Source organism: Aethalodelphis obliquidens, unplaced genomic scaffold (assembly GCF_003676395.1).
Source record: "Aethalodelphis obliquidens isolate GAN/ISIS:26980383/991018 unplaced genomic scaffold, ASM367639v1 scaffold7, whole genome shotgun sequence".
Classification (NCBI taxonomy): domain Eukaryota; kingdom Metazoa; phylum Chordata; class Mammalia; order Artiodactyla; family Delphinidae; genus Aethalodelphis; species Aethalodelphis obliquidens.
Window position 1 is genome coordinate 13,012,586 of NW_020837951.1, and position 18,237 is coordinate 13,030,822.

At 49.0% G+C, this 18,237-nt stretch overlaps 1 protein-coding gene across 2 annotated transcripts in view; it reads left to right on the forward strand.

Moving 5' to 3' along the window:
• The window catches only part of GGTA1 (glycoprotein alpha-galactosyltransferase 1 (inactive)), a 90,139-nt gene that overhangs the window by 527 nt on the left and 71,375 nt on the right, over window positions 1–18,237 (forward strand). Inside the window, exon 2 of one of the 2 annotated variants that reach the window (XM_027104987.1) lies at window positions 4,829–5,004. In XM_027104987.1, coding sequence (XP_026960788.1) covers window positions 4,829–5,004 — 176 coding nt within the window. The remainder of the gene's footprint in view (window positions 1–4,828; window positions 5,005–18,237) is intronic. The other variant, XM_027104988.1, reaches the window with a different exon arrangement.

The following is an 18,237-nucleotide window of genomic DNA, read 5'->3' on the forward strand; positions in this document are numbered from 1 at the left end:
ATTAATGAGGAGCCATGAGGGGGGGGTTTGAGCAGGGAAGTGATGTGGCCGGATTCCAGATGTTCTTCCCCTCCCTCACATGCTTGGTTCCTATGATTATATGTTTATGATGAGCCAAGCCCCAGGCTGGGTCCTGGGAGAGAAACAGAGAGGGTCAGACATGGGTCTTGCCCCCCAGGGGCTCATAGGCACATACGAGTTATTTCTCTCACTTGAAGAAGGACTTCAAGGCAAAGAGTGGTCAGAACAACAGGAGGAGAGCTGGCAAGATAGTGCATTTCCTCCGCTAGAGTATGACTTTCTTAGACCGCATTTCTTCTGTACTTCCTCTTCCAGGGTTGAGTAAAGAGCAGTTGCTTCTTGGATTAACTTGAAAACTGCTGGTTCTTTCTTATCAGAGGAGACCAGAAAAAAATCTTAGGGGTTTATACTTAACAAACAGAGGTTTCAAAAATTGTCTTTCTTTTCTTTGTCTTCATTTACCTAAAAGGGTGTGTGAATCTGGTTATTAACAGGGGATGGGACAGGGAGACCATCAACCCTGTGTCCTGGGGGTCCTGACTGATCAGAGTTGGGATTCAGACACCTTAGTACGTGTGCCCACTTAGGCAACATCTTCCACCCAGCGCCATGCTGTTGTACCCACTGATTTACATGGGGTAGAGGGGCAACCTGGGAGGGATATCTGTGTTCACAATCAAGGTTCAGACGTGTACGGGTATGTGTGGCAGAGTGGGGCGGAAGAGGGGGGGACCGGCTGGCAAGGCGCGCAAGGGCAAGGGATCTGGTGTGGTGTAGCAGACTCAGCCCCAAGGCCAGGGAGGGGGACACAGGGGATTAGTGGCTGCTGTTGGAAACTGCCCTCACCCTAGTGGTCCTGGGGGGAATGTAGGAGCTGCCTCTCTAAACTCTGTAACGCTCGAGGGCCCAAGCAGCCCTGCTGTGGGTCTCTGAGCGCAGCCCAGAGAGGAAAGAGCCTTCTCCTTTACAGCCACGTGACAAGCTGTGGTGACACTCTGAGGTCTGTGAGTGTGGGCGGCAGTGCTACAGGCTGAATCGTGGTGGCGGAGCCCTGGACAGGATAGGGGTGGCTGTGTCAGATGATGTCTTCTGCTCAGTTAGTGGCAGTGTCACCACCGGCATTAGTCACTTTCTACTTCCGAGAGCCTTGGCCATGGCGGTGACGTGGAGTGGCAGCCAGGACTAACTCTTTTTTAAAAAAAAAATTATTTATTTATTTATAGCTGCATTGGGTCTTCATTGCTGCACGCGGGCTTTCTCTAGCTGCGGTGAGCGGGGGCTACTCCTCGTTGCAGTGCGCGGGCTTCTCATTGCGGTGGCTTCTCTTGTTGCAGAGTGTGGGCTCTACGCGCGCAGGCTTCAGTAGTTGCAGCACATAGGCTCAGTAGTTGTGGCACGTGGGCTCTAGAGCGCAGGCTCAGTAGTTGTGGTGCATGGGCTTAGTTGCTGCACGGCATGTGGGATCTTCTCGGACCAGGGCTCGAACCCATGTTCCCTGCATTGGCAGGCACATTCTTAACCACTGCACCACCAGGGAAGCCCTACCAGGACTAACTCTTAAGTGACTGTATCACACTCCTTGGGACTGGAGTTCCTGTGTGAGCAGGTAGAAGGTTTCCAACTTGCAGAATTGAAGGTTAACTGTTAGTGGAACATTGCTCATATCCAGAGTTGGCCAGATCTGGGAACATGGGTTACACTAAAATAAGGACGGAGGTGGTGAAAGGATAGCAGTCAGATGGGGAGAGAACTGGAACTGACGTCTTGGGTGCGGGAGGAAGAGGCAGGATTTGGTGGAGCCTGGGGAGTGGAAGCAGATACATAGGTTGGGGTAGGGGTGGGGGAGAACAATCGCTCTCTTGGTATAGAAGGTGCAGACATTCGACAGCACCCAGGGGGTGGGGAGGAGTTGGAACCAATGAGAGAAAGCCATGGGGAGGCAGATTCTCCTTCAACTCAAGGAAGAACTTTCGAGAGCCCAGATGCCTTCAGGTTACAGTGGGTACCTGGCCCCACAGGATTCTAGCAGAGGTGGGACGACTGAATGATGGGAATGCTGAGGACCCGCAGACCCAAGCTCCGGGTCTCATAAAATTTAAAACATTATTCTTGGTATCAACATAAGTTTAACACCAAACAAGGGAGGAAGAACATACACATAGGTTTTCCCAAGAGAAGATTTATCAATCGTATACCAAGGAGGGAAAAAAACGATACGGAAGAGAACATAATTTATGTGTCCAGTTTCTGTTCCCACAATGGACTATTATAAAGCAGTGAATATGAAGGAATTACAACTGGAAACAGCAGCATGGATGAGCCTTAGAAACATAATATCAAAGGGGAAAGAAGAATCTCAGAAGACATACAACATGATACCATGTGTATAAAAGTTTCAACATGAAGCAAAACCAAAGAATATATTGTTTGGGGATGGACACATCTGTGGGAAAGCTATTTCTGAAAAGCAAAGGTATCAGAAACACAACTTTAGGTAGTGGTTACGCGGGGTGGGGAGGAAGCCGGGGGCTGGGATGGGGGAGCACACAGGTGGCACTGACAGTATCAGCAGCTTCTAGGGTCTAATGCACGTGGTTGAAGGACAGACGTTTGCTTCGTTGCAATGCTTCATGACTTCATAATGTGATGTATGTTTTCGTCTGTGTAACATTTGCAATACAAATTAGAAAAAAAACAAAAACAAAGGATATATGCAGAATTACACAAAAATTAGTATATGTATTATTAAACTTTTTTTGGGTACTTTCATGTTTGGTAGTTTTTTTGGTAGTAACGGTTTTAAAGAATTGTTTCAGACACAGAATTCTTTCCACTTGGGCATTGACATTGACAGTGGCACAGAAACAAAGCTTGAATGTCCAACTTGTTCTAGAACTTCTACTTTTGCCAGTCCTTTTCATCAATTCAGTGTCACGTGGGTATGCGGATGCCCTTTTGCTCACTTGTGCAAACGCAGGAAATTGAGGAACCATAGCTCTGGCTGGCAGAGCTGGCAGGAATGGGGCCACAGGGCTGGCTGGGGACGCTGTGCAAGGTGAAAACGTGAACCCAGCTTGAAACTTGGAAACCATGGTGGCGGAAAGGAAGAGAGCGGCGAGGAAGGGGCAAGGGGAGGGGATTGCTAAATGACCTTTTTGGAGGTGCTCTTAGACCTGGGGCAGAGTCCATACTGTGTGCTGGTCTTCCTCCAGCTGTGCCCTCTCTGTGGGGTGAGGAGCCTCTGAGGCCAAGGGGACCCACCCTCTCAGAGCTTGCATCGTCCTTTTCTTGGAACCATATGCTGGGTACGTGGAACCCTGGAATTCTCTGCCCAGTGGTCCCCCTGAGAGCAGAAGACACTAGCCCACGTGCCAGCGTGCACAGGCCTCGGCCCGTGGTGGCTGTGCAGGCTGCAGGTGTGGACACGGCTGAGACCAACTGAGGTTGCCTGTGTAGGTAGGCAAGGCCCCTGTCGTGGTAGGGATGGGGTCATAGGTAGGGAGAGGGGCAGGGGCGAGGGCTGGGGACCTTCACTGGTATTCCTGGCCCAGCTCCACAACTCTTAGGAGTGGGCTTGTCCAAAACTGTCTCAATTTCTAATATTGTCCCCATGTCTGGGAGCCAGTCCCAATAGCTGAAGGCAGGAGGTTGGATTGAGGGATCGCTCAGGCCAACATGCCCATTGTCAGAAGCTTCAGGGGGCAGAGGTGGGGATGTTCCAGGTGCCTGTGTTAGCTCCCGTCCACAGGACAGGACAACTTAGGTATGAGCTGTTCTGTAGGTCCCAGCCAGACGTGGGTCAAGGGCCCTGAGCTCTGGATTCTCCCTGACTCTGTCACCAACAAGCTTGGACATGTCAGTTGCCTTCTCTATACAATGAAGGTGTAAGATGGCAGGAGCCCCGGCGGGTGCCAGGGAAGCGTTTCAGTGGGGGAACTGCTGTCCACCCAAGCGTCACCCCTCTGCAGCCACCCGTCTCTCACTCGGGTCTGCCCTGTCCCCTTCCAAGATGGCTGCCCCCAGCAAGCTGAGCCCATTGCCCTCTTTACACCCCGTCTCAGCACCATCCCGAAGAAATATTTCAGCAGCAACGATTAGATGGCTGTAGCAGACAGCCTCTAAGATGACCCCCAAGAATTCCCACTTCCAGTAACCATTTCCTCATTAATCCTCCCTCTGAGTGTGAACTGCACCTAGGAACTCGCTTCTAGTGACCAGAATATGGAAAAAGTGATGGATGTTCATCTGAGATTAGATCTCCAAACACCCGTGGCTTCCATCACTCTCCCAGCAGGGATGGCAGCCCCAGCCAACACCTCGGTTCCAGCCTCCAGAGAGATCTGAGCCAGAGGCACCAGTTAAGCTGCTCCTGGCTTTCTGAGTCTAGAAACTGTGAGATAATTAATGTTTGTCATTTTAAGCCACTAAATGTTGGGATAAGTTTTAAGCAACAATAGATAACCAATCCAATGGCTTTTTCTGTCCCTTTCCAGCACCGATGGCCCCTGGTCTTCTACTTTGCTTACCGTCATCAGAGCAGCTTTCCAGCCATCTGTCCCTCTATTTTCTGGGCTCTTCTGGGTCAGGGTCAGAACCTGTCTATCCAACATGGTCTGTCTGTGCCAGCCTCTGACTCTGGGACATCCTACTTTGATGGAGGGTGACAGCCCAGCCCAGAGTTGCGTGGTGGGAGGGTGCTAATTCTGAAAACCTCTGCGGGTTTGCTGTGTAATGCTGGGTGCCCTCCATCCAGATCCCTCCCTCTGGGTGGCAGGATTGCCTGACCGCTCTCTCGTTACCATTGCAGCAGAGAGCACAGGAGTGTCCACAGCTTCTCTCTGGTTCACTGGTCTCCCGGGCCACCTGCTTCCACTGTTGGCACGGAAAGCAAGGATTATCAAGGGAAGCTCAGGGAAGTAGCCAAGTTGTGGGGCGTGGGGATGATACGGCCAGAGGCCAGCCTCCTCTTTTTGACCTGCAAAGGTAAGTGCCTTTTCCTCATTTCCTCAGAAATGCTCCTCTGAGACCACCTCCGCCTCATTTCTCTACCACCCTCTTCACTCTTCCTAGTGCAGGGTCTACCTCAGAGCAGAAGGACTTTTGGAAAGAACAGAGGGAAGATATTAGGAGAAAAGGACCCTGGATTTAGAGTCAGACCTGGGTTCAAATCCCAACTCTGCTATTCTCTAGCTGTGTGATACTGGGCAAGTCAATCAATCTCTTTGAGCCTCAGCTTCCTCATCTGTAAAATGGGGTGAATCGCCTCTGCTTTGGGTATTTAAATTTTTGTATTGTGGTAAAATATATGTAACATTAATTTACCATTTTAGCCTCTTTTTTTTTTCATTTTAGCCATTTTTAAGTGTACAATTCACTGACATTAGTACATTCACACTGTTGTACAACCATCTCCATCCTCTATCTCTGGAACTTTTTCATCATCCTAAACTCTGTACCCATTAAATAATAATTCTCATTCCCCCTTCCTGTCACCGCCTGGTAACCACCATTCTACTTTCTCCCTCTGTGAATTTGACTCCTCTGGGTACTTTATATAAGTGGAATCATACAATATTCGTCCTCTGCCTCTAGCTTATTTCACTGAACTCCTTTAGGGTGTTTTGAGGGATCATTGAAAACTATGTGTGTGGGACTTCACTGGTGGCACAGTGGTTAAGACGCCACACTCCCAACGCAGGGGGCCTGGGTTCGATCCTTGGTCAGGGAACTAGATCCCACACGCGTGCCGCAACTAAGAGGTCGCGTGCCGCAACTAAGAGCTTGCGTGCCACAACTAAGACCCGGTGCAACCAGATAAATAAATAAATAAATACATATTTAGGGGGAAAAAAAAGAATAAAACTGGCTAATTAGCTTTACAAGAAAAAAGAAAAAGAAAATGTGTATGTGACAACTCCGACTGGGGGTCAGCACATTATAAGTGCTTAGAGACATTTGTGGATGAATAACTGTTGGGACTGTCACATCTGTCTCCTGTGTCTCCAGGCAGAAGGAAGAGGACTGGAAGAGGGAGGAGCCCACCCTACCTGTGGGGAATCCAAGCCCCAGGAAGGGAAGCCCAGCTGCCCAGGGATGGCCCTGTCCCAAGGAGGCCACGTGGTTGATGACGAAACCAGGGAGGTCTCTCATGCATTCAGCTCCACTGCCTGATATTCTGCCGTTAGGACTTCATTGTTCTGGGTCTTAATGGGGTTTGATTCCCGGCTTGTTCACATCTCTTTCTCCTCCTGCCTAGAAGCTCTTCAAAAGCTGGGGCCCTCGCTTCTTCACCACCGTGTCTCTGAAATCTTCAGGGCAATGCCGTGAATGGTACCTACCAGCATTAACCGGTGTGGACATTGCCCTTAATAGGATGCAAGTACTCCTGGGACAGGCCTATGTCCATTCCGGGCCCCTAGAGCAGTGACTCTTCAAAACCAGAGGCCTCTTTCACCAATCCTTCCCCTGCCTGGGCTGGAGAGGTGTATTCCTACAGCCAAGCTGGGCTGGGCATTGCGCCAGTGTTATCAGGGCTCTTGTGGGTTTGTTTTCTACTGCTGCTGAAACAATTACCAAACACTTACTGGCTTAAAACACACACATCTATTAGCCTGTGGTCCTGATGGCCAATGTGTGATGCAGGTCTCACTGGGTTAAGATCAAGGCGTTGGCAAGACTGTGCTGCTTTCCAGAAGCTCTAGGGGACAATCTGTTTCCTTGTCTTTTCCAGTTCCAGAGGCTGCCGGCATCCCTTGACTTGTGGCCTCTTTCCACCCTCAGATCAGAGATGAGGGTTTGAATCCTTGCATCTCATCACCCCAACCTCTGCTTCCTCCTCAGCTGCTCTTCTGCCGCTGTCTTCCACTTTTAAATATTCTTGTCTTGGGCTCACCCAGACAGTCCAGAATTTTTACATTTTATTTTTAAGGTCAGCTGATTAGCAACTCTAATTCCATTCACTACCTCCGTTCCCCCTTTTCTTTTCTTTTTTTTTTGGTACGATAGAATTTTATCGAAATTTTGCTTGAGACAAATGGAATTACCCTGCTAGGAACCTAATTAGAAATAAACTTTGAGAGAGTCAAAGATTATAGATAGATTTATACTTTAAAAAATGCCCATCTCCCCAATTAAAATTATTACATTGTCTTACTAAGAAAATATAATCTTTACGTAAACCCTTATGTGACATTTCCCAGAAATCAGAAGGAAAAAAGTTGTTAAGCCACAAGAAGTGAGTTGAGAATTTGCTGTGAAAGTTGCAAATGAGACTGTAAAAATAAATGAAAATTTTCTATAAAACTAGGTTGTAAAAGATCTTAAATGATAAAACCATGCAGATTGGCTTTCCTTTACCTTTACTCTTAGAGTTTTTGTTTGTTCTTTCTTTCTTTGTCAGGTATATTGCATGCATTTGGGGGTGTCTGTTTTCATTTTATAGTGAGTTTATGATTTTCAAATTATTTTTGCCAAGTCTTTTTTTTTTTTTTTTTTTTTGGTTCGCAGGCCTCTCCCTCTTGTGGCCTCTCCGGTTGCGGAGCACAGGCTCCGGACGCGCAGGCTCAGTGGCCACGGCTCACGGGCCCAGCCGCTCCGCGGCATGTGGGATCTTCCTGGACCGGGGCACGAACCCGTGTCCCCTGCATCGGCAGGCGGACTCTCAACCACTGCGCCACCAGGGAAGCCCAGGAGTCTGTGTTTAACACCCAGGCAGTGGGAGAAAGCCGACCAGGTGGAGCTGATGTGGGGGGCTTCCTGGTTCCATTCGCCTCCAGTGGGCCTCCTTCCCCCGTGGCCTCAGCAGCCGTGTCCTCCTCCCCCCAGAGACGGCCAGGGCAGGCCACGTGGTGGGTCAGTGAAAACCCAGGCCTTCTGTGTGTCTATGTTTTCACATGGGAGGTGGGTCATGGAGAGACAGACAAGGCGCCCAAGAGGAGAACCCCCGGCTTCTCAGACGGGTTCTTCTGACTCCCGGAAACTTGCTTTTGCGTTCCCAGGCCCCGCATCACCCTGGTCTCCTTCAGGCTGTTGAAGAGACCTTGGCTTTTGATGCAGCGTATGGCGGCAACAGTCATTTCTAGGTGTGTCTCTCTGAGATCTCGAGATGCCTGTGCTCTGAGTAACGCAGCGGCAGTGAGGAGAGCCTGCAACGGGCCTGCCAGAGCAGGTGGAGGAATCCCGGTGGGAGAGGGGATGTCTCAACCAGGTGGAAAGGAGTCATTTTGTCATGAGAAGAATTGGAAGATGAGACTGATGATCTGAATGAGGAGGGCCCTGCCTAAACCCCTCAGGCCTCCTCTGCTCTCAGGGCCACACACCACCCCCACCTTCCGACCCACCTCACTGTCTCCCTTCCAGGCCACTTGTGTGCCATTCTCCTTTCCTGCCCACCACTGGCCTCTGCCTATGCTGCTCCCTCCTTCTTTAACACTGTTCCCTCTCTCATCCCCTTGTTACTTTCTACTCATCCTTCAGAAACCAGCTGGGTCATCACATCCTCAGGAAAGCATTCCCTGTCCTCCCAACGCACATCTGGATTTCCCCACTGTGAAGCCCTCAAGGGCACCCCGGACCCTCTCTCACACCCTGTACCTCTGTTTCCACACCTTGTAGGGTTGCAGTGTTTATCCCTGCAGTTGTTTCTCCTTGGTTTTCTCTCCCGCCAGTCCATAAGCTCCATGAGGACGGGAACGGAGCTGGCTTTAGCTCATCACTGCATCCTTGGTGCTTTGCATAGTGCCCAGCACACAGTAGGTGCTTAAAGAATATTTGCTGAGAGACTTCCCTGGTGTAGCAGTGGTTAAGACGCCATGCTCCCAATGCAGGGGGCCCGGGTTTGGCCCTTGGTCAGGGAACTAGATCCCACATGCATGCCACAACTAAGAGTTCGCATGCCACAACTAAGGAGCCAGTGAGCTGCAACTAAGGAGCCTGCCTCTCACAACTAAGAAGCTCATGTGCCACAACTAGCCTGCTGCAACTAAGACCCGGCACAACCAAATAAATAATTTTTTTTTTTTTAAAGAATGTTTGCTGAATGAAGGAAAGGAGATGAATAGTTGCACCCTCTAAAAGCAGAAGATGCTGCTTTGGAGGGAGTGAGCTCCCCAACATCAGGAGCATTCAAATACAACTGGACGTTTGTCTAGAGAGAACATTTGTGTAGAGAGGAGTCAAGCATGATATGCATGTCCCAGATGAGCTTTCAGGTCCCCTTTGATCCCAAGAAACTTGAGGGCTGGGGAACCCGCGATGGAGCGGCATGCTGGCTGTTGTCTGAGAGGCCCGCGTTGACAACTGGCTCAAGAGACATTTGTGGATGTCACTCTAAGCGCTTTTCCCCATGATTTCATGTTTTCCTCCATCAACTTTCATTTTCTCATCTTAAAAATAGGATGATACCAAGCATGCCCCAAACATTGGGGTGATTGTGTGTAAAAATGCTTTCATGCTGTCCTCAGCTAGGTTTCCTAGACGCAGAGCCTGGGAAGGGCTTCTTGTGAAAGTGATTTGTTAGGGGCGTGTTCTCAGGAAAAGGGGGTTGAAGGACACAGGTCGGGCAGAGAAAGAAAGTGATGGAAGAGTATGGTCTTGACTGGTGATTATCTTAACCTGTTCCCTTTGGGGGACCTCTAGAGAGTGAATTGTATCGTGGAGCTGGTTGCATCTTGAGACAAGAGGACTAACTTTCTGTAGCTCATAGGAGTCAGGAGTCATTGGGTGCTGGGTGCTCTGAGGGGCACGTGACCTCCCAGGCAAGCAGCCTGCATTTGGCCGAGGACAAGAAAAGGGCAGCTGAGACTTTAGAAGCCAGTACTCACAGAGGCTGGAGACAGGTGCACCAGAGGGTGTGATGGAGATCTGGGTGGGCTCCGGAAGCCTCCACTCTACATATTCATGGTCACTGGGACCAGAAGGGGTCAGCCTTGATGTCAGGTGTCCCATTGTGCCACCAAGGAAGTGGAAGCTTGGAGGCTTTCAACGACTTGTCCAAAGCCTCCCAGTTCAGCCATGGGTGGAAGCTGAACTTGAACTCAGTTGTCTGCCTCCAAACCTCTTGCCCTGTTCAATCCTGCTCCGGACGCTGAGGCTCCCCTGGCGGGAGGAGGGACTGGTCAGCAGGGGAATCTGGGAGCACCACGGGATGGGGCACAACAGGGGCTCCCTCCTTGGGGCAAGAGCCATGGTGTTTCCTCCAGACTCTCAGCATCAGGGTGTCAACCAATCTCAGTGGAGCTCTTGCAAGCTCAGCCCTTCTGGTTCCCACAAAGGAGTCCAAATAGGCAGGTGAATGAGAGCTGCTAAGAGGCTACCCTGAGCCCCCATTGAAATGAAAAGGGAACCGACTGATGGTACAAACCACAGGCATTTCCTGACTGAGTGGGAGGGAAATCAAGCCCAGGGCTACCGGGGTCCCTGTACATGTGGGTGCCTAGGTGCACACCCCCTCACAGCACACACGCGTGCACATGCACGCACAGCCGTACACCAAGACGCTTGCTCAGGCACCACCCTTGCAGGCAAGCTCACGACTGCACACAAGCACACACTCCCTGTCACTCAGCCCTGCAGCCGCACACACTGAAACACACACTTACCCTTCAAAGGCACCCACACACTTATGCGTGCAGACACACATCCAGACACCAATATGCATCCCTGCCTCGCCTCCATCACAGGCACGAACAGGCACGTTCAGAAGGACATACAGGAACGCACACGCGGCCACACGTGCGCGCCACTCAAGGAGTCACACATGTACTCTTGTGCATATTTGTTCAATGATCAGAACCAGAGAGCAGTTAACGTGTGCCCGGCGCTGTCTAGGCGTGCGGAGACATGGACTCACAGACACACATTCAAACGTATCTGTGCACATACACATGCATACTCAAGCATACACACAGTCTCAAAGGCAGACACATATATGCACACTCACACACACGTAGACAACAAATACACACAACTGCTCTCCAGGCACACAGCCAGGTTTTTTTTTTTTCCCCAGCTTTATTGAGATATAATTGGCCACACACAGTTTGATTTCTCAGTGAGTGAAAATAACAAGGGGTGTTGTTTCTTGAGATGTCTTGCCTTGGTGGCCTCTTCCTGCCGCCCCCTCCCTCATCCTTTCTCCCTTTCCTGCTCTCCCTTCCCCTTTCATCCCTCCTCTCCTTCTTTCTTCTCCCAAAGTCTGTCTCCTGTTTTACTCAGGAGATGGGTGGCTACAACCCTGTTACAGTTATAAGAAATTCAACCTGAAAATCTGTGGGCTTGGATTTCTTTCTTCTCTGGCGTTGCTCCAACACTTTTTCTTTCTTTTTTTTACTGAAGTATAGTTGATTTACGATATTGTGTTAGTTTCAGGTGTACAGCAGAGTGATTCAGTTATACATACATTTTTTTCAGATTCTTTTGCATTTTAGGTTATTACAAGATATTGAATATAGTTCCCTGTGCTATACAGCAGGTCCTAGTTGATTATCTATTTTATATATAGTAGTGTTTATATGTTAATCCTAAACTCCTAATCTATCTCTCCCTCTCCCTCTCCCCTTTGGTAACTGTAAGTTTGTTTTCTATGTCTGTGAGTCTGTTTCTGTTCTGTAAATAAATTCATTTGTATCATTTTTTAGAGCCCATGTATAAGTGATACCATATGATACTTGTCTTTCTCTATCTGGCCCACTTCACTCAGTATGGCAATCTCTAGGTCCATCTATGCTGCTACAAATAACAATATTTCATTCCTTTTTATGGCTGAGTAATATTCCATCACACACACACACACACACACACACACACACACACACACACACACTACATCTTCTTTATCCATTAGTCTGTTGGTAGACACTTCGCCAAACCCTTTTTTGTTCAGATCAACCTGACTGCTTTTAGCTGAGGGTAGGGCCAGATGCTGATGACATTCTGGAAAAAAAAAAAAAAAAAAAGTAAAATCTGTCCTGGAACCCAAAGTTTGAAGAATTTGGTTGGAAAGCTAGAAGGACGAGAAAAGGATCTAATCTTTGGCCACAGGGTACACCTTTTGCCCCAACTGTCAGACCCAATCCCCTCACCTTAGGAAGAAAGGATTGAGGCTGTGGAAGACGCAGAAACTTTGCTTAGGCAAGGGCTTGTACCCAGGTGTCTCTGTATCCTGTTCTGAGCAATTTTCCTCACACCAGGCATACCAACCAACGGTCTAATGGGGCTGGATGATGAAGATGATGGTGGTGATAATGATGATGGTGATGTTGGTAATGGTGACACTGATGATGGTGATGATGATGTTGATGATGGTGATGTTGATGATGGTGATGTTGATAATGGTGATGGTGATAATGATGATGGTGATGTTGATAATGGTGATGTTGATAATGGTGATGGTGATGATGGTGATGTTGATGATGGTGATGGTGATAATGGTGACACTGATGATGGTGATGGTGATGATGGTGATGTTGATGATGGTGATGGTGATAATGATGTTGGTGATGTTGATAATGGTGATGGCAGTGATGCTGGTGATAATGATGACGATGGTATTAGTGGTGGTGATGAGGGTACCAACTCACATATAGTATCTACTTCATGCCAGGCTCTCTTCTACACTCTTTAGTGAATTATTACCCACACTTTCAGATGAGGCAGCTAAGGCACAGAGGTGACATCACTTGCTCAGGATCACATAACTAGTAATAATGGCTGGCAAATTCAGAGAAGGTATTGCCTTGACTCATAAATGCTCCGTAGGCAGGACGCTAGACCGGAGAGGGCCTGGGGAGACCGCCCCACCCCATGGGGTCACTGTACCGACAGGGCATCTGGAGTCCAGGGGAAGGGACTTCCTCAGGTCACCCAGTAAGGCAGCAGCAGAGTCTCTTTCAGGGAGAGTTCCAGGGCTGACACTTAACAAAGCCAGGACTCTTCAAGATGGAGAGCCCCACTTTACAGAAAGCAGAAAGCCACAGTTACAGTCAACTCCAGTCTGGACGAAAGCATTGACGTCCTCTAAAATTGATCCACGGTCAAGGCAGCCGTTCAGTTCTGTCCAGGACCCCAGCAAGTGCAGTGTACAGCGTGGGGAGAGACCAGTTGCCATAGTGAGCATTCAAAATGAGGGACTTCCCTGGCGGTCCAGGGGTTAAGGCTCCGCGCTTCACTGCAGGGGGCGCCGGTAGGATCCCATGTGCTGCAAAGCGCAGCCAGAAAAAAAATGGAGGTCATGCCCCCACCTTCTGTGCAAAAAGAGACACAGGACTGGATTCTTGGGTACCTTGGTTTTGCCTACGGTTATGATTTGAGATGACCCAAGAATGCTCATCCCCTGTATCTTCCCCTTCTAATTCCTGACATTCCACCATTTAAGGTTCATTCCTCTGTGTCCTGATAACCATCACAGCCATCATACACTGCCAGGTGCCTCACATACCTCATCTCATTGGATCCTGGGAGGGAGGCTTCCTCGTTACACAAATACAGAGACTGAGGCCCTGAAAAGGGCTGCATCTTGATCAAAGACCCCAGCTAGTAATGGTCAAGCCAAGATGGGGGCCCAGGTTTGTTAGAATTCAGGAGTTTCTCCCTTTACTGGGGCAGCCACCGGTAACTTGGGGTCCTCCTGGGTATGACTTCTGCCTCTAGAAGTAGGGTGGCGTGGAACATTCATGTGGGATGCCTCCAGGTGTGTGTGAGTCTGGGGGCATGAAGAATGGTAATATAGAAGGTGAAGCACTGGAGGAACTAGGAAGCTGCCTAATGGGGACACACAGAACCCGGCACAGAGCCTCAGGGCAGCGACCTCCTGACAGGGTTGCAAGTCAGAAAAACAAACCAGGTTCCCAGTGCGTCTTTCTTTGACAGACAAGCCATAGATCAAAAGACAAATGGACACAGATTTTAATCAACTTTTTTAGCTAAAGAAGGGTTTGTGTTTGGTTTTTAATTAAAAAAAAATCTAAGGGCTTCCCTGGTGGCACAGTGGTTGAGGGTCCGCCTCCCGATGCAGGGGACGCGGGTTCATGCCCCGGTCCGGGAAGATCCCACATGCCGCGGAGCGGCTGGGCCCGTGGGCCGTGGCCGCTGAGCCTGCGCGTCCAGAGCCTGTGCTCCGCTGCGGGAGAGGCCACAACAGTGAGAGGCCCGTGTACCGCAAAAAAAAAAAAATCTAAGAAATACGTGCTTACAATAAGTAGTGAAGTGACTATGGGTCGGGGGAGCATCCCAGGCAGAGGGAACAGCAGGTGCAAAGGCCCAGGTTTGGATTGTACTTGACCTGTTTGAGCGACAGCACAGGGGAGAATGTGGCTAGAGCCTAGGGGGCCCAAGAAGCGTGGTGGGAGGTGAGGGACCAGGTAGCCAGGTTGTGCCTGAGCTGAGATCTACAGGGTGAGGAGGGGTTAACAAGGTGCAGAGGGAATAGCATGGCCGGGGGGTGGGGGGACCTCATTCCCACTGGGTTTAGTGATCCAAGAATTCAAAGAAAAACTTTATATAATTGATGATGGGAGCTCACATTTCTTTGGTACCTTATTATATTTCGAACCTCTTTTGCAAGAGCACACTTTATCTCATTTTTTATCTTAACATACCCCTGGGAGGTAGAGATAATTACCCCATTTTATAGATAAGATAACTGAGGCTCAGGAAGTTTAAGTGTTTTTTTTTTTTCCCCTCAAGGTCACCAGGCTTGTGGAATTGCAGGAACGAAGCTTGAACCTGAGCTGATCCCAGGCTTGTTCTACTACAAATTTTATTTTTTAATTTATTTTGGCTGCCCTGGGTCTTAGTTGCAGCATGCGGGATCTAGTTCCCCGACCAGGGATCGAACCCAGGCCCCCTGCATTGGGAATGCGGAGTCTTAGCCACTGGACCACCAGGGATGTCCCTACAAATTTTATTTCTAATGCCCAGAAGATAACATTCAAACCCTTGAGAAGACCCAGGACATTAGCTTCTTTAAGTTGTGTTTTTATTTTATTTATGTGCTTAATTTTTAAAAATAGAGGAGAATTCCCTGGTAGTCCAACGGTTAGGAATCTGTGCTCCCACTGCAGGGGGCAAGGGTTCTATCTTTGGTTGGGGAACTAAGATCCTGCATGCCATGGTGTGCCAGAAAAACAAAAAAATTTTTTTCTTAATAAAAAAAACTATTAAAAAAATAAAAAATAAAAAAATAGATAAGACATTCTCAGGGAATAACAATCCAGATGTATAAAAGGGTTTACAGTAAAAGTGTCCTCCCACCCCCTGCCCTTTGCTCAAGTGGATTATTTCTTTGATCTTTTTTGAAGGTTGAGAGGAACACACTTTTAACACTGGTGGAATGTAGCTTTATAAGTTTTGGTTGCAAAGGTAAAATTTTATTTCAACTGGTAGAATTCTTTGGCCCTGGAAGCACTAACTGTTTTCCAAAACGAACCCAAGAGCCTTAAAGTATTTGGCTTTCTCCCTGTTTCTGCCTTTTGAAATTAGATGTATATAAATGCCAGAGGTGGAATTTAATATCATTAGAAAACAAATGACTTCCAAGTACAAAACGAAGTAAAAAGGATATTTCCTCTCCTGGAGATGATGATTTTTAATAGCATTTCCTTGGATCAATAAAGGATGGAGAAGCTGATGGGCCTGAAAGGAGCCAAGTCAGCCTCTGCTCTCCTGGGCTTGTCAATGCCTCCCACCTTATTTATTGTCAAACTGGAAGGAAAGCAATTATCTGTTGCCAGTCCCAAGTCAGAAAGCCTTTCTTTCCTTCCCTCGCTCCCTCCCTCCTTCCTCCCCCACCCCCTTCCTTCCCTCGGTAGGGGAGGAAAACACTTTTCCTTTACCCTCTTATGTGCTGTTTGTGCAGCCTGCAAATTAGACTGACAAAGACAGATTAACAGGAGAAAAAGGCATATGTTCCTTCATTGACGCTAATATTTTTACATGTTTGGGGGCTTCACAGGAAAAAAAGTGAAAACCCAAAGAAGTGGTTAGACTTGGGGGGCTTATCCACCATTTTAACACAGGACAATAAATGGTGGTGAAGTGACTAGACAAAAGGGAAAGGAGTTGGGGCTACTAAGGGCGGTAAACTGCCGGAAGGTAAATATACCCAGGGTGGGGAAGCTAATGGAAGATAAGGGTAATTTCAATCAGGTTTGTTTATGCAGTCTCATCTTGATCTCTGCTGATAAAGGCTGTTCTCCTCCTCCTGGTATGAGTTGGAGGTGGGGAGGTGGGGTACCTCACAAGGAGAATTCATGTCACCTTTACGAAGGGAAATTTATGCCCTGCTTTTAGACAGAAAGATAAGGGGGGAGGTGGTGGCAGAGAGTTTTTCCTGTGTCTGCTGCTTCTCACTTGCCTTCAGCTCAAAATAATCTTTATGCCAAAGTGGCATTTATTTTTTCTTTCTTTCTTTTTTTTTTTTTGGCGGTACTCGGGCCCCTCTCTGTTGTGGCCTCTCCCATGCGGAGCACAGGCTCCGGACGTGCAGGCTCGGCGGCCATGGCTCACGGGTCCAGCCGCTCCGTGGCATGTGGGATCTTCCCGGACTGCGGCACGAACCCGTGTCCCCTGCATCGGCAGGCAGACTCTCAACCACTGCGCCACCAGGGAAGCCCCGAAGTGGCATATTCTTGAGGGTGGCATATTCTGATTACCTTAACTAACTTCCTTCCTCCCTTCCTTCCTCCCTTCCTTCCTTCCTTCCTTCCTTCCTTCTTCCCTTCCCTCTTTCCTTTCTGGCTCCTGCTTTCTCCTTCCTTCCCTTGTGACCTTATTTTTCAGTGACTGTGACAGCACTGGTGGGACTATCCCTTCAGAGACAACCTCCATCATGCCACCCTCCCTTCCCAGGGATACTCCAGAGGCTCCCTTCTCAGGAAAGGGTTAAAGGCGAATCCCTGGTCCTCCCCTTCCAAGCTCCTCTGCTTCAGCCCCTCAGCCCCAGGCTAGTGGCCCCGTGGCCCCCAGGGTGGACCTTGCCTGTCCCGTCCTCTGACCTTTGCACGAGCCGCTCTCCTCCCAGCTGCCGTCCGGCATTCCCGCTTCCTCCTCTGTGCTCAATCACCTACTTCTCCTGACTAGCTCAACCACTTCTGGAAACTGCTTTAAAACGTTTTCCCACTCTAGCCCTGGGAGTTTCCCCTCCTGTCTGGGGCTGGGCAGCAGTTGAGAGAATTAGGAATGAAACCCAGCTCTGAAAAGTTCTACTTAGTGATTTTGAGGCAGCCGCTCCTGCATCTGAATCTCGTTTCCTCATCTGTAAGCTGAGCGCTGTGACTGGCCATCTCCTGGGGCGCCAGGGCCCTGGGTGTCTCTGGATCTGAGGAAGCTTCGCATTTCCTGGAGCCGGGATTCCTGTGGGAAGGGCTCACCAGACTCTGTGGACCCTGGTCCTCCCCGCCAGACCACCCTCGCTGATAGGCTCTTCCCCACAAAAACCTCAACGAGGCAATTTTCCTTCCACCGAGAACCTTCTGGATTCACATTCCAAACCCTGCCTGCCAGAGGTCACCTCACCTCAGTGTTTCTGACACGGAGAATCTGAGGGAGAAAGGGACCTTGGCAAGAGGGGAGGCCAGGGTGACAGCAGGGAGGTTTGCTGACCGTGTGGATGAGGCAGCGTATGAAGACCCTAGTGAAGTGTCCTTCGTCTATCTGGGCACCCATCTCTCCACTCAGTCAGCACGTGCCCATCACACGTGTCTTGTGTGCCAGGTATGTGCTGGGGGTACGACGTCACAGGATAGATGTGGCCAGAGACGGATGCAGCCAAATGGAAAGTTCTGTCCATACAGTGATGTTAAGTGACACGAAGGGGACACCTGGAAACCCTGACCCCGTGGCATTTCACTCAGGACCTTAACCAGGTGTGAAAATTGAAGAAGAAGATGTGTCTTTTCCTGTTTATTTGCAGGGGTTCCTTGTAGACTCTGGATACCAATCCTTTTCTGTTTTCTACGTTGCAAACATCTCCCAGTCTCTGGTTTGCCCATTCATTCATTGTGGTATCTTTCCTGTATGTTTTGTATTTTAATATAGTCACGTATCCATATTATTCTTTAAGGTCAGCACACTGTGTGTGTGTGTGTGTGTGTGTGTGTGTGTGTGTGTGTGTTTAAATAAACTCTTACCTATCTGAGGTAATAATGATACTTTCCTCTGAAAGTTTTAAAGTTTCTCTTTTCTTTTAGATCAGTTACCCATTTGTCAGGTGGCGGTGTG